The sequence below is a fragment of the Macaca thibetana genome, chromosome 20, assembly GCF_024542745.1.
Source record: "Macaca thibetana thibetana isolate TM-01 chromosome 20, ASM2454274v1, whole genome shotgun sequence".
Taxonomy (NCBI): Eukaryota; Metazoa; Chordata; class Mammalia; order Primates; family Cercopithecidae; genus Macaca; species Macaca thibetana.
This window is the reverse complement of record NC_065597.1, coordinates 64722964-64739829: the sequence shown is the minus strand read 5'-3', so window position 1 is coordinate 64739829 and position 16866 is coordinate 64722964. Positions and strand designations below refer to the sequence as shown.

Sequence of the window (16866 nt, the reverse complement as noted above, 5' to 3'; positions counted from 1 at the left end):
TCAGGGTTATGTTCACCTTATAGAATGAATTGAGAAATATTCTCTCTGCCTTGATTTTCTGGAGGAATTTTTGTAGTATTATTTCTTCCCTAAATATTCCTTAAACCAGTGAAGCCATCTGAATATGGAGTTGTCTTTGATGGAAGGTTTTTAACCACTCAATTTCTTCAGTAGGTATAGGGCTTTTCAAGGTTATGTATTTCTTCTTGAGTGAGCTTTGGTAACCTGTGTCTTTGAAGGAATTTGTCATTTCATCTGAACTGTCAAATGTATTGGCATAAACTTTATGATATTCCTTTATTATCTTTTTAGTATCTATAGGATCTGTAGTGATGGTCCCTCTCTGATTCATGGTATTGATAATTTAGGTCTTCATTTTTTTTCCTAATCATTTTGGCTAGAGGATTATTAATTTTATTGCCACCCCCTATTGTTCTGCTGTTTTCGATTTTATTGATTTATGTTCTTATGGGTTTTTTTTACCTTCTGCTTCCAATTTAATTTACTTTTTGTTTTATAACTTCTTATAAAGAAGCTTTAATCATTGATTTTAATCATTGATGGAAGCTTTGATCATTGATTTTTTTAAGCAAATCAGCTTATTTTTTTAAACTAACATACCATAAAATTAACTCATTTTTGTATTTAATTCTGTGAATTTTGGGATATGTATGGATATGTGTGAACACCACATAATCAGGAGATAGTACAGTTTCATTATCAGAAAAATATCCCTCAGGCTATTCCCCTTCCAGTCATTGATTTTTAAACCTTTCTTCTCTATGACTTTAATGCTGTAAATTTCCCTGTAAGCACTGCTTTACCTGCATCCAGTAAATTTTAACATATGAGGTTCATTCAGCTTAAAATATTATGCAGTTTCCCTTTTGATTTCTTGTGTTTTGTCATGTCTGTAATTTCTAGCTGTGTTTCTTTTACTGATTTTTCTCCTGCTTTTGGATTCCTTCCCCCATTTTCTGCATGCCTGGTCATTTTTGATTGGTTAACAGTTACTGTGATTTTTACACAGTTGGATGCTGGATTCTTCCTGTAAATATTTTTGGGCTGATGGTTCAGTTAATTGGAGTTGGTCTGATCCTTTTTTGAGGCTTTCTTTTAAGCTCTGTGAGAGCTAGTCCAGAAAGCCTTTAGCTTAGGACTAACTTCGCCCTACTACTGAAGGCATTACCCTTCTGAGACTCTACCGTGTCCCATGGTGAGGTAGTCTCTCCACACTGGCCAGTCCTGTGTGAGCTCCAGGAATTGTTCCACAGGCTTCATTCTGGCAGGTCTTTCCCTTTCTTCATGTGCACACACAGACCAGAACACTGAGGCTCTAAAGGAAACCTCTGCAGGTGTCTGAGCTCTCTCTCTGCAGCTCTCTCTTCGTTTCTCTTGTCCATGAATTTTAACCCCTTGATCTCTCTGAACTCCAGACTCTGCCTTCTCTGAGAGAATCACAGTCTTTGTCTGGATTTTCTTTCCCTGTGCTGAGGCCTGGATACTCTCACTGGAGAGCAAGCTGGAGCAATCACTGGGCCACCGCCTTTGTGCTTCTCTCTCTCAGGGATCTCTCTCCTATGCTGCCTGTTCATCCAGAGTCTGATAACCATTGTTTTGTATATATTGTCTTGCTTTCTAAGTTGCCTGAGTCAGAAGAATAAATTCAATCCATCTTGGCCAGAAGCATAGCACCTTTAAAGAAAAAGTTTGATTGAAGTCTAATTGATGTCCAATAAACTGCACATATTTAAGGTGCACAATTTGATGTGTTGACATATGTAAATACCCATGAAATCATCACCATGATCAAGACGGTGTATAATCCAGCATCCCGAACATTTCCTCATGCCCCCCATTGCTTCCCACACCCCTCTCCCCAAGTAACACCAATCTGCTTCCTGTCATTCTAGATTAGTTTGCACTTTGTAAAATTTTGTATAAACAGAGTCATGCAACATGTACTCCTCTTCATGTGGCTTCTTTCAATCCACATAATTATTTTGAGATCCATCATGATGTTGTGTGTATCTCTAGTTCATTTCTTCTTGCTGAGTAACATTCCACTGTATGAACGTACCACAGTTTATTCATTCATCTGTTAATGGAAATTTGGGTTGTTTCCAGTTTTGGACTATTACAAACAAAGCTGCTGTGAGCATTTGTATGGCCCCATGCAGTGTATGCCCATACAGAGAGTTGTATGAGCATATACGTTCTTTTCTCTTGGATAAATACCTAGGAATGGAATGGCTGAATCATATTTCCCATATAATTATGGGAGATATGTGTATGTTTGCTTTTATTTTAAGATACTGCCAAACTGTTTTCCAAGATGCCTGTATAATTTTATATCCCATCACCAGTGTACAAGAGATCTAGTTCCTATTACTTCCTTTCCAACATTTGGTGTGGTCACCTTTTTAGTTTTCACCATTCTAATAGGTTTGCAGTGGTATCTTATTATCTTAATCTGCATTTCCCTAATGACATTGAACATCTTTTCATGTGTTTCTTTTGCCATACGTGTCTTCGTTGGTGAAGAGTCTTTTCAAATCCTTAGCCCATTTTTTGTATTGAATTGCGTAAAAAAATTGTTGTGTTTCGAGAGTTTTGGGATTTTTTTTTGTTTTGTTTCTTTTAAGACGGAATCTCATTCTGTCACCCAGGCCAGAATGCAGTGGCACAATCTTGGCTCACTACAACCTCCGCCTCCCAGGTTCAAGCAATTCTCCTGCTTCCGCCTCCTGAGTAGCTGGAACTACAGGTGCGCGCCACCACGCCTGGCTGATTGTTGTATTTTTAGTAGAGACGGGGTTTCACCATGTTGGCCAGGCTAGTCTCGAACTCCTGACGTCAAGTGATACACCTGCCTCAACCTCGAGAGTTCTTTATGTATTTTGAATGCAAGTCCTTTGTCAGAGGCATTTAGCAATTATTTCCCCCAAGTCTGTGGCATGTCTTTTCATTTTCATAACAATATTTTGGGAAGACCAGATGTTTTTCAATCTCCTTGAGGTTCCTGTGGCATTTTTTAATACTTCCTTTTCTCTATATTTTTTTCTCTCCCATTCTAGATAGCTAGGCCTTGGAAGGCAGAAACCATGTGCTCCCTGCAGTACCCAGCCTACTGCCTGGCACTCAGTCGGTGCTCAGCCAGAGTTTGCTGATTGGTTGCCGCTCAGCTATGTGGCACATCCCCAGGGCCATCTCTTCCTGGCAGCCTGTAGCTCAGGGCTTCAGCAAAGAAGATGCTGTCTGTGTGGTGTAGACGCCAGGCTCCAAGGGACAGTGGGCAAGCTCCTCATCTTCTGTGTGACTGGCGTTCTCCATGGGCTTCCTCCCTGCAGCCCTGACCTGGGCGGGGAGCAGAGACATCATGGCTTACCAGGTGTGCTGCTGTGCACCTTCATCCAGTCTTATGTGCTGGAGAGACCACTCTCCCATGTTCCCACCTGGGCATCCTACCTCTTTTTCTTGGGAATTTCTTCGTAGAAGAGTAGAACTGTATATTCAAGGAAATTAAATTCCTTCTTCCATTTTCTGCTAATGCTATTCATGTATTGATTCATTCATTCATTCTTCCAACAACTATTTTGGAAGCTCCTGTTAGATGCCAGGCACTGAGATCAGTATTGGGGATGCAGTGGTGAACCAAACAAATGCTTTCGTGGAATCTGGATTCTCTTAGAGGAGACAGACAATAAACTAGTAACCAAGTAAAATAATCCCGTGTAGCGAGAGTGCAACAGTGAAAATAAAACTAGGTAATGTGGGGGCGGCAGGCTGAAGATAGAGGGTACTACATCTGCCTGAGCAATCCGGAGAGGCCTCTTGGAGGCTTAAGTGGTCAGGAGGAATAGCCTTGCAGTCTCTGATGAATTTCCGCACGTAATTCATTATTCAGCAAATGCATGTGGAGCACCAGCTGTGTGCCAGGCAGTGTGCTCAACATGGGACTACAGACTCCAGGCAGACCAACCCAGGCTCTTGCCCAAGGAAGCATCAGTCACTCTTGGACAGAAAAGTCCTACGAGGAGGCTGTCAGCACAATAGAAGGTCACTTGCCTGGTGGTGAGCATGGACTCTGCCCGCAAGAGTGAAAACCCGTTTCCTGAGGACACCCGGGCTATGGTAGAGGGCAGAGCAGGAAGGGGCATGAGAGCCTGTGGCATATCCGTCGGATCACTGCCCGTTCCCCAGGGTGAGCGGCAGCATGTCCGAGGCAGCGGGCTGCCCCAAGAGGCAGGCATCTGGAGCCAGTCTGCAGGGTTAGCACAGGCAGCAACTGTGAGCTCTGTTCCTACGAGCCATGTGGGGCTGCTGGGGGGCAGTTGGTCAGTAAGTGAGCTGACCCACTCTGCACCCCTCATTGTGGGTTTCCGGTAATTCAGCTAGCAGGTGGGAGGGGTGGGAGGCTTTCTTATCATTCAGCAGATACTTGCTGAGCACTTGCTAGGGCAAGGCCCTGTCACAGGCACTCAAACAAGTCCAGATGAGTCTCATGGAAGTGAACAAGAAGATTAATTGTGACTTTGACAAATGGTAGAAGGAAATGAACAGGGTGGAGTGATGAGGAGGCCCAGTGGTTGTGCTGCAGGGGTTACTAGGTGCTAGTCAGGGTGGTCAGGGAGGGCTCCTCTGAGGAAGGACCAGCAGAGCCAAAGCCCAGAGAGTGAGACAGATCTGGGGCAAGAGTGCTCCAGGCGAAGGGAGCAGCATGTACAGAGGCCCCGGGGTGGGAAGGAGCAGAAAGTGGGCCGAGGTGAAGCTGGCCAGGTGGGCAGGGGCCAGGTCATGAAGGGCCTTGAAGGCCATGAAGAGGAATTACCATTTTTTTCCCAAGTACAGTGGGAAACCCCTACAGAATTTTTAAGTTGGACAGTGATGTGGTCAGATGGAAGTTTTTAAAAGAAACTTTGCCTACCAGATGGAAAGTAGATGACTAGGGGTGGGGATGAGTTGCAGGAGGGAACACCAGGAGACTTGCTAAGAAGCTGCTGCAGTCGTCCAGGCGAGATAATGTGGATCGGATTAGGCTGCTGGCTGGGGAGTGGAGGAAACTGGAAGGACTTGTGGTTATTTCAGCGCTAGAGCCAGGATGTGCTGACGGATTGAATGTAGGGGTCAAGTGAAAGGGACGAATCAGATGACTCCTGCGATTTGGCTTCAGCAACGGTCGGGTGCATTTACTAGGATGAGGAGACAAGGAGAGGCACTGGGCTAGGGAATGAGGGGTTCTGGTTGATTTGAAAGAAGGGGGCATGAAGGGAGGAGCCTAGGTAAGGCTCAGGTTCCTGACTTCTTTGACTGTGTGACAAGTAGCAGTGCCATTTCCAGAACTAACGAGCATAGGCCTTGGAGCAGGTTTGGAGAAGAAACTGAAAAGTTCAAGTCCAGTGCTCCGAGGCCCAGGTGCCTAGGGAAGCTGCCTCATGGGGGAGCTGCCACCTGGTTTATGCTCAGTCCTGGCCTGTGAGCACAGAGTCTGTATTTGGTGGGGCTTTGGTGGTGGTGGTTGGTTGGGTGATTGGTTTTTGGTTATGCAGCAGTTGGTCAGGCTGCACTTGACCTTCAGCCTCAATTTTCCAGATCCTTACTCCCCAAATCAGGCCCCCAAGTGACCTGGTCTCTTTCTCATAGATTTTTCCTCATAGACAATTTTAACATAAAAGCCATGTTAATAAAAACCAAATGTGAGCTCAGGCCTTCCAGTAAATCGTAATAGATTAGATGCTGCACCGAAATGAATATCCCACAGTGGAAAGGGTTGACCGGTTGGTGGAAGGCGCTTGTTGTGACTCAATTGGGCCACAGAATGAATTCTGGTTTGTTTCTGTAATAGAAAATGCAGGCTTCGCTCTTCTATCAAGTCTGCTGAGTCCTGGGCCAGAGGTCGGGGGATGGGGGGTGAGTTTTACAGCTTTTGTATCTTGAAGTTTCCCCAGTTCAGCTACCAACCTTCTACTCCTGCCACTCCATTTGTCATTGTTTACCCAGGAAGAAGGAGTCTTGGGCTCTTTGTGTTTTGTGTTTTGTTTTGCTGAGAAGTTAATGGAACGTGGATGAGAGATACGGAAAAGGTTGAAAGGTAATAGGATAAAGGGAAGCTTTTGCCATGCAGAGAACTTGCACAACGTCATTTTGGATCTTGGCTGACACATAACCAGAATTGGAAGTACATTGGAAATTGGCCCAACATCTGGTTAGCTTTCGAAATCTTTGGTCTATAGTCTTCCAAAGCTGGTAATACTTGTGTGACTGCAGCCAGGGAGACGTTGCGTAGTCAAAATACATTTTTTAAAAGTTTGAACATTGTTTACCTGCTGTTCTCATGGTGTCTTTATCCAGATCTGTCTAATTATTCTTATGCATCTTTGGTCTGGGTCTTTTCCATCCCTATGCTGAATGGGAGCTACTACTAAGGGGGAAGAATTCAGATATCAGAACTGAGAGGGAAGCTTAGTAAGAGTTACTTACACTGTGGGGCCACACCCTTCCCTTCTGTTTTGGATTCTTTGAATGAGTTGGTTGAGAGTTCCGCCCTCCAACCCTGTGGACAGGAGACACCCATTCTGACTCGGTGGGCAGCTCAGGCTCTGACCCCTAAGGCAGGGCTGTGGGTGGGGCAAGGAACATGTGGTCTGCTGGAAGCCAGAATGAGCTAGTGCTCCCGTGAAGTGCAGCAGGATTTCTTTGGAATTTGTCTGTCACAAGGCACTTACGAGTTGAAGCAAATAAGATCATATATTATCCACAATGTTTATTTCTGTAAGAGGGAAATGACTGGCAAAGAAGCTATTGGATTTGCAGCAAAACCTGCCTTTCTGTGACTGAGAACCATGGGGTATGCGTGTGTGTGTGTGTATGAGTGTGTGTGTGTGTATGAGTGTGTGTGTGTGAGAGAGAGTGTGTGTGTATATATATATGTCCTTGCACACAGGAGCCGTCTTACCTTTCACATGCATGCCCCTGTTATATGGTGACATTGACCTTAGCCACTCAGAACCATCAGCCACCAGATTGTTTCAGGCAGGAGGCTTAAACCCAAACCAAATTTGTTTGCCACAAATTAAATGCCATCCTAAGAACAGTGATGGTCATGCAGTGATTGTTGTGGAAAACAAAAATGAGAATAAGTTGCTTTTTCACTTGCCTTTGATTATACCACCTTAAGATAACCAGCTGCTGACAGTGTCGTATTTCTTTCTAGCCTGTTTTGTGTGTGGGTGATGATTGGGCTTTTCTGCACAGCTGTCATATGGTGGCTTCTATTTTATGTACATTTCCCTTTAATTTTTAGATTTGTCTGATCTTCTGTCCTAAATTTGATCAAAACTACTTAACTTTAAAAAAAATTAATTCAGCAAAAATGTATGGGCTGTTGTGTTTGTGCCAAGAACACCACTAGATCACGTGACACACATAGCTTGGGCAGGTGGAGAGAAAGCGCATTAACCAGCAGGGATCATGGGACACGGCAGAGAGGATGGAGGTAAGAGTGAGGTGGCTGCATTCAGGGCTGGGCTTTCCACTCTCCGCATGACCTCAGGCAAGCTTCATGTCTTTTTTGAGCCTCAGCTTCCTCGTCTATAAAATGGAAATAATATTAGCCACTTCACGGAACGTCATGAGGATGAAATGAAGCATTCCACTTCATATGCCTGGCAGATGGTCACCATTTCTTCAGGGCTTACCATGTGAAGGCATTCTTGTCGTCTTAGCAGAATCCTCTCCTCCTTCCTTCCAAAGACACTTTGTCCTTCCCGAGAGAGACTGGGGATTTTGTTGTTGTTTGTTTTGACTGAGTATTTTGGTAAATGATAAGGCCTCCTTGGAAACACTTGATAGTTCAGAGTCACAGAGAGGATTTTAAAGGCCATGGTGGGAAAAAGAGCTGGGAGAGAGAATGGGGCACCTGGCCCAGAAGGAGCTTTGGGGAAAGAAGGGAGATGTTCAGAGGGTTTTCTGTTGTATAGTTTTGCCGTGTGCTGTGTGGAATCACCTCTGCTCTCTGCCTCCCAGGGCTGGTGATAAAATCTACCTCACATGGACTGCATGGCAGTAGCAGGTCAGTTTGGGGGAAAGGGCCGGAAGCATGAAGACCACTTGGAGCAGCCAGGGGAATGGGACCACCCCAGTCAGCCAGGACACAACGAGATCATGTCATGGCCCACTAGCTGCCTCTCCTGGGCCCCTCCACTGCATCACCCTGCAGGATCCTGGCACGAAGCCTTGCCTGTCCCTTCCCCCATCCTCCACCTCATCACCCCCCTCCCCGGCTCTTCCCCGCCCTGACCTCCCTGGCTGTGCTCCACTCCCTGCAGTCCCACCTTTGTTTGGCAAGTCCTGGCCCTCCCTGTCCAGCTCAAGGCAAACTCCTGTTCATCCTTTAGGATCCAACCTGAGCAGCTTGTCCCCTGAGAGGGGCCCCCAGCAGCTCAGCATGCCTCTTTTGGGCTGTCTGTAGCTTGATTTAGCTCTTGTTAGGTTTTTTCCTTTTGTTCTTTTGTTCTAATTTTCCTTTTTTTTAATTTTAGGCTGGACTGCAGTGGTGCAGTCTCGGCCCACTGCAACCTCTGCCTCCTGGGTTCAAGCAATTCTCGTTTCTCAGCTTCCCGAGTAGCTGGTACTACAGGCATGTGCCACCACACCCAGCTAATTTTTGTATTTTTAGTAGAGACGGGGTTTCACCACATTGGCCAGGCTGGTCTCAAACTCCTGACCTCAAGTGATCTGCCCACCTCGGCCTCCCAGAGTGCTGGGATTACAAACGTGAGCCACTGTGCCTGGCCTAACTTTCCTTTTATAACACAAATGATAAGGAAACACATCAAGTTATGCTCAAACTAAAAATTCTCATCCATGCATTAAGCAGTGATCAAACTAAAAATTCCCATTTGTGCATAATAATGAGAGGTAAAGTTGTTGGTCTGTGATGGTGCTTTTTCTCTTTCGATCCTGATAGCAGTTGTGGGGCGGGTAGTTACCATAATTATTCCCACCTCACAGGTGAGGAAACTGAGGTTCAAAGAGGTAAAGTGTCAAAACAAAGTTTCTCCCGTACTCCACCGCTAGGCTTCTCATTCCTGCTGTACCCAGCTGACCCCCTAGGAGAGAGTGAACCCAGGGACATAGAGGGGTGGCTGTTGTCAGCCTGAGAGGATGGGCACCCTGCATGCTTCTGGTGGGCTCGCTGAGTGGGAGCTGCCACCCTTTCCCATCTGGCTCCCGCCCACCTTCGGCATCATCTGAAGGTGGTTTGAGCCGTGTCTCTGACTTGCTCTGTGGCCTTGGGGAAACAGCTTAACAACTCTGGGCCTTAACTTCCTCATGAAAGGAAAGGGCTAGACTTGGAATCTGGTGCAGAGAGAAGTGTTTCTATCCTCCGGAATCTTCCCTTCATGGAGAGTTGAGAAAGGTCAAGATCATCTTGACACGCTTTTCTTCCTGTCAAGAGCTTGCCACAGATTTCCTCATTGTTCACAAATTCTAAGAAGGCAGAGGGGGCAATGATAGGAAAGAAACAAAAACGGACCTCTCTGTGGAAATTCAAGGCCTGGTCCTAGTTTGCCTCTTTCCATGGTTCTGTGGCCACAGCCCCATTCTAGAAGGAGCCAGAAGCCAGGCCCTTTCCGCTGTCCTCGCTGAAGTGGAGTGATTGCTGGTGGGTTATAAAGTTGAGCGATGCACCTGGGACGGAGAGGAGCTTTTATTCCCCACCCCCACCCCCAGAACCACTGACTGGCAGTTCTCAAAGGGCCAGAAATTAGTGGGTAGAGAGATGTTATGACAGTGTTAACATTTCTGGAAAAAACAAATGCCAAAAAGATTCAGTTGACTTTCCTCTTGCCATTCAATAAGCCAGAATCGTTCAGGATTACACATTTAGCATTAACATGGGATACAGAATCCACAAATTAAATTTTCACTGCAATCAAATTTTTCGAGGAAACCCAAATTTGTGGGGCGTTTTGGGGCATGAGAGAGACTACTATACTACCCAACTCAAGCCTTTATGCCGTCCCTCACCCAGGTCATCTCCTTGGTATGACTTAGCCTCTTTCTGGGAGCTGGAAGGAATTCAGAAAAGCAAGATATATTGTTATGGCTTATTTCATCAACCTGTGTGTGCAGGAGTTACTTAGAATCCAGACAATCAGCTCTTCAATGCTATCCTCCACTATTTTGTCAAGGTTCTAAATGAAGCGTCATCTGGTACTCAAGGGACCGTATTTCAAGAGTTCCGAGAAGTGCCACCTTTCCCCCTTTTGTAGAATAACAGGAAAAGACGTGTTCCAAGCACAAATAATCCATTCAGTTCGCTGAGCTTGGATCAAGTGAAATATTTGTTTCTCCAAGTGTATTTTTCAAGAGCCATGTCAGATGAGCAGATAAGGAGTTTGAAGACCTCTTACCCCAGGCGGGAACTGTTCTAGTAGCCCTAACAGGTCTTCTGTCACTGCGGGTCCTGCGTGCTTCTTTAGGAGAAATGATAACAGGGCTCAAAGTCACACACTTGCCTGTTCCCTCTTTCCTTTCCACTTACCTTCCCCACCCCCATCTCATCTTTTATCTTTTAAATGCTGTTAGTTTTGGCAGGAAGAACTGTTGAATTTTCACTGGAGGAAAGGTGATTCCCTTGCCTGTTAATGATAGATCTCTGCTTTATTGGTGTCATTGTATTAGGTTGGCACAAAAGTAATTGCAGTTTTTGAATTGCTTTTAATGGCAAAAACCGCAATTACTTTTGTGCCAACCTAGTATGTGCACCTTTCTGTAAGAAAAGGCTTAGCTTAGTGTTTTTCTGCTAATGTCACCCTCAGGGGCAGGGGTGGCCTCTGCCTCACCTGACTCAGAACTTGATTCCTCCTACCCATGTTGAGGGTGGGGCCCAGCTTTTGAGCTTGTCGTTAAAAGCTTGAGGGCACAATTGTTGGGGATGACAGTAGTTTCCTTCGGGTATAGTCTCTCTTTCTCTAGGCCTGGGTTTCCCCAAGCGTAGAAGGTGCCTAATACGGGAGTGGCCTCAGGTGGCCCTCAGACCTGGCACCCAGTGGCAGTGAATTGTGCTATGGGACGGTTACCCCTCTTTCTACTCCCTTCCCTTTCCTCTGCTATGTCTGGGAGAATGTCACCATTTGGGGCTAGCTTCTCTCCAAAACTATTAAGTACCTGCCAACCTCCCTTTTTAACAAAGATCAGGCCTTGGGCCACCATGAGTGGGCAGTCACCAGTCATTGGCTAGAATGTAAAAACATTTTTTGATTTTTTAAAAATTATTACTGGCAATTATTACATCAATCCTGATTTCCTATTTATAAGTAGTGACAGAAAATGTATGTTTTAATACGTTTATGTAAGTTCAGTTTATGGAGAGCTCTGCAATAAGTTTTGGCACCGACAGCAACCAGTCATGACAGCAGGTGCCAAGAGGGGACAGGCACGGTGGCTCACACCGGTAATCCCAGCACTTTGGGAGGCCTAGCACTTGGGGAAGCCCAGGAGTTCAAGTCCAGCCTGGGAAACATGGCAAAACCCTGTCTCTACTAAAAACTAAAAAAAAAAAGAAAAGAAAAAGGAAAAGAAATCACCAAGAGGGAACATATGTGGCTGAAGTTGAGGAAACCCCACTCTGCAGGGCCTTTCAGGATGAGGAGGTCACGTAGTCAGGAGGCCTCCGCTTACATCCTTCTCCTCTGTTCCAGGCATAGATCCTGAAAAATTAGAGCGAATCCAGCTCCCGGTGCCAAACGCAGTCGAGAAGACCACCTACAACCATCCACTGGCTGAAAGACTCATCAGGATCATGAACAACGCTGCCCAGCCAGGTGCCCACTTGGGGTGTTGTCTGTCCACAGGGCCACGCAGTCATGGGGAGCAGGCCCCACTGGAAGCCTGAGCCTTGGGTACTAGGCCTGAGCCTTCTGAGAATCTGGGTCCATCCCAGCCTCTCCCTCGGCCTCTCAACCCCTGCATCCTGGGCCAGCCCTCCTGCCTGCTGGAACTGTGTCTTTAGCTCTGGGTCTCCTTTTGCCATGCCACCCCCTGCCACTTGCTAACCATCTTTCTTCTCCTTCCACACCCCGCCTTCCTTTGCTGAGATTATCAATGTTTGTCACCCCCCGAATCTCTGGGTGGCCCAAGGTGATATTATGAGAAAGAACTAGGCTGAGAGTGGAGTGAGGGGAGAAGGTTCAAAGGTTTAAGGGGCCAGTAGAGTAGGAGACAGAGTTTTGTTACCAGCAGCAGTTGTGGGTAGGTATGGGAACAGGTAGGAGTGAGAATGCGTTTGGAGAAAAACTCACTTGGAGGAGGCAGCTGAAGAGAGGTTACACTAGTGCTGGGGCTGGGTAGGGACGGGCCAGGAGAGCCGATGGAGCTGAGACCACCCAGCCTTCTCCTTGGTTGCCCCTGGGGCATGTATCATGTTTGAGAAGACCTATTTTTCGTGATAGTGCTTTTTCTCTTTTCTTTTCTTTTCTTTTTTTTTTTGAGATGGAGTCTCGCATGGTCGCCTGGGCTGGAGTGTAATGGCGTGATCTCGGCTCACCGCAACGTCCGCCTCCCAGGTTTACAGGATTCTCCTGCCTCAGCCTCCCGAGTAGCTGGGATTACGGGGGCACACCACCACACCCAGCTAATTTTTTGTATTTTTATTTGAGACGGGGTTTCACTATGTTGGCCAGACTGGTCTCGAACTCTTGACCTGGTGATCCATCCACCTTGGCCTCCGAAGGTACTAGGGATTACAGGCATGAGCTGCCACGCCAGGCCTACTTTTTCACTTTTTAGGCAGAGCCCCTTTTCTCACCTATTTTCACCTGACTTACAAGGCATTAACAAAGGGACAGGCAGGGAGGTGGGCAGAGGGGTGTATCTGCCTTTAGTTTTTTCCCAGTGACCTATCGTGGTCTCTGATGTTTCCAAGGCTTTAGAGGCATAGCCTGAAGACCTCCTCCTCTCCACAGTGGGACCTTTCCCCAGAAATAAGCTTGAAAGACCCACAGAGGAGTTTACGTAAGAGCAGTTGTCCTTCAGTCAGTCAGTTACAGATGCTTCTAGGAGAGATGCCAGACGTGGGTTTTGGCATTCTGAGCACCTGCAGTCTACCACTGCCCAGCGATGAGACCGTGGACAAGTCCCTTCCCTTTCCTAAGCCTCAGTCTTTCGAGCACTCATTGCAATCGGTTTTCATACAGATTCCTTGAGGAGCTATATAAAGTGCTCGGCACTGTGCCTGGCTCACGGTAGTAAGTAAGTAATAGCATAATAAGTAAGCTGTGTTAGAGCTCTGTTGCACTTGACAGAAACCCGACTCACTCTGGCTTAAACAATACAAACAGACAAAGCTATGTTGGCTTATAAAGTCTGCTGAGGCCTGGCTTCAGGCAAAGCTGGATCCAGGGGCTCAAACAGTATTTTTCTACCTTTGGCCTCTGCCACCTTCTGGGTTGATGAGTTAAATGTCAGCCCCTCCAGCTAGCCCTTTCTCCACTGAGACACTAGACTTACTCTATGGGAGACACTTAGATTTGAGCAGTCTAGTTGGAAGAGAGATCTCAAAGTGATATTTGCAGAATACTTTACAAATATTAAAAATGCTGGCAAGGGTGAAGAGGCGGCTGATGTAGGTTATAATGCTTGTGCCCCTCAGGGCCTCACCACGGTCCTCTGCTCAACCCAGCACAAGGAGAATTTCTCTTACCCAGCAGTTCTAGCAAATTGTGAGGTTGAGCCTTACTGGCTCTGACTGGCTCCCTTGCCTAGTTCTTACCTAGTCACTGGGACCAAGGGAATGTAGAGCACCCCAACTGGCTGGGTGATGTGCCCAACCCTGGAAGGGGAAAGGAGGACCAGCTCCACCCAAATCACATGACCCAGAGTGGGACTGGCGGCTCTCTAAAGGAAAGTGGGAGTGCAGGGCCACTCTCTAGGCCTCAACAGTGTTTAGTCACCCTCTTTTTCCTGCACCCTGCCAGTAAAGGGACTTCAGGGAAGTATTTGGTGTAGGTAGTTTTGATGGAGAACATTGAATTCTAACTGATTGGGAATGGCTTTGGCATGGGGGGTTCCCTCTGTGTCCCCACTGGATGTTGGGAGCCATGAGCAGTTGGTCTATCATCTGACCTGCTAACCTCAACGTGGGTAGGCAGGAGCCTTGGGCTTAAGGGCGCCGCTCCCTGGGTGTGCAAGGCTCACCCTGGTTTGCTCTGCAGATGGGAAGATCCGGCTGGCGACGCTGGAGCTGAGCTGCCTACTTCTGAAGCAGCAAGTCCTGACGAGTGCCGGCTGCATCATGAAGGACGTGCACCTGGCCTGCCTGGAGGTGACGCCCTCTCCCCTCCTCCTTCCTGTGGGCCAAGGGAGAGGGACAGGAGGATGGAAGGGAAGGTGCTGGCATCCAGATAGGAGCCCTGGCCTGTGGTATCATCGGTCACCAGCTAGAAGCAGCAGGGGCTGCTCTCTTGAGACCCCACTCCAACCTACTTATTCAGCAGGGACTTCCTTTCGGCTGAGACTCGCTGAAGAGTCCACTTAATTGAGTTTTAGTGGTTCCTGCTGCACTTATTTGGTTCTGTATTTGTCCTCAGGATTTCTGAATTTTTTCTTTGGTGTTACAAAAGTTTTAAGCACATACAAACACACTAACACATATACACACATTGATTATGGTTTTTGTGCTTAAAATATACATTAAATTTTCAGTAGCGTTTATGGTACCTCCTCTTATTTTCTATGTTTATTTTAGAAAATTTAGGAAGTACAAAGAGGTAAAAGTAACAACTATAGTTGACACTTTGGCTGTGTCTATGTAGACACACACACACATATTATATATGTAAATATATTTAAGTATTATATAAGCAAATAATTACATAAAGGAATATATTTACATATACAATATGTAAATATACACTATATATATTTATGTATATAATATATAAATATGTAAACATGTGAATATATGTAAATGAAACATCTATTTACATATATGTAAATGAAAATTCATTTATATGTATGTATATGTTTGTATACACACACACACACCCCCCCCCCTTATAAATGAACTTTTTGTCTTATACAAATGTAGTTGGGCTAGGTGCAGTGGCTCATGCATGTAATTCCAACATTTTGGAAAGCTGAGATGAGAGGATCACTCAAGGCCAAGAATTTGAGACTAGCTTGGACATAAGTGAGACCCTGTCTCTACAAAAACAAAAACAGTTAGCCAGGACATACCTGTAGCCCCAGCTACTCAGGTAGCTGAGGCTGGGAGATTGCTTGAACCCAGGATTTTGACACTGCAGTGAGTATGATTGTACCACTGCACTGCAGTCTGGGCCACAGTTTGAGACTGTATTGAAAAAGTAAAATAAAAAAGGAGTCATAATGGCCATATTTGTAACCGTTTTCCCCTGATTAACTGTATATTAACAGCTTCTCATGTCATTACAATCAAATTACCTATCCTTTCGCATTTTCATTTTGAGCTCTGTCTCCTTTCCTCTCTCTCTCATTAAGAACTATTTTATAGGCCAGGCATGGTAGCTCATGCCTCTAGTCCCGGCACTTTGGGAAGCCGAGGCGGGCAGATCACCTGAGGTCAGGAGTTAGAGACCAGCCTGGCCAATGTGGTGAAACCCCATCTCTACTGAAAATACAAAAATTAGCCAGGCGTGGTGGCAGGCACCTGTAATCCCAGCTACTCAGGAGGTTGAGGCAGGAGAATCGCTTGAACCTGGGAGGCGGAGATTGCACTGAGCCAGGATCATGCCATTGCACTCCAGCCTGGGCAACAGAGTGAGACTTCATCTCAACAAAAGGAAAAAAAAAACAAAAGAAAACATTTTATGCATTAAGGTTATTAGTCCAGATCCGTTTTATACGTACTCATGTTTTAGAATTTGTAGTTTGCCTGACTTGCTCGCCTAGATGAGACCTGCCTCCTTCACACCTTCCTTGTCTTTTAACAGGGTGCAAGAGAAGAAAGTGTTCACCTTGTACGACATTTTTATAAGGTAATTGACAGAGCACAGATGAACAGCAGCATGGTGTGTCTTGTAGAAGCAGCAGAAGTGGTGTCTGGTTCTATGCAGATAAACGTTATATGTCTTCAGTTATTTTTTATGCCTATAATTACTGAATAAAAATGCTCAATTTCATAGTCCCTAGAGCAGCAATACCTAAACTTTTTTCTGCACATGCTGTCTTATCAGTAAAATTTTTGAGGACTCAGCCCCAGTATATGACAATTTGTTTCTCAGTAATACATGGATTTGGTTGTTTGGGAATAATTATATGTAAATTATGAACTACATACATATAAACACACATAAGTAAATTATATATATATGATGTGCTTATGTTCGTGAGTTACATATGCTTACATATATAAAATTACTTATGAATTACCTATGAATTTATGAACTATATACATGTATATTATTTTTATACATATGTGCTAAGAAACCTTATAGAGGCTTCTAAACCTTTATTAAGTTTATTGAGATTTTGTAAAGTGCCACAGTGACTTTCAGTATCTGAAAAATTTGCAGAGCTTTGTCTTCAGGTTCCAGATGGTTTTATAAATATCTAATTGCAGCCAGGCATGGTGGCTTATGCCTGTAATCCCAGCACTTTTGGAGGCCAAGGCGGGTGGATCACCTGAGGTCAGGAGTTTGAGACCAGCCTGGCCAACATGGAGAAACCTCGTCTCTACTAAAAATACAAAATTAATCAGGCATGGTGGCACATGCCTGTAATCCCAGGTACTTGGGAGGCTGAGGCAGGAGAATTGCTTGAACCCGGGAGGCAGAGATTGCTGTGAGCCAAGATAGCGCCATTGTCCTCCATCCTGGGCAA

General features: G+C 45.6%; 1 protein-coding gene across 6 annotated transcripts in view; it reads left to right on the top strand.

The window, feature by feature from the left end:
- Positions 1 to 16866, top strand: part of CLEC16A (C-type lectin domain containing 16A) — a 238587-nt gene that overhangs the window by 82022 nt on the left and 139699 nt on the right. For all 6 annotated transcript variants that reach the window (XR_007722128.1, XM_050774232.1, XM_050774235.1 and 3 more), the window contains exons 13-15: positions 11709 to 11831; positions 14220 to 14329; positions 15978 to 16022. Coding sequence is in view for 5 of the 6 variants with exons in the window: in XM_050774232.1 (XP_050630189.1) it covers positions 11709 to 11831; positions 14220 to 14329; positions 15978 to 16022 (278 nt within the window). In the remaining variant the exon portion in view is untranslated. The remainder of the gene's footprint in view (positions 1 to 11708; positions 11832 to 14219; positions 14330 to 15977; positions 16023 to 16866) is intronic.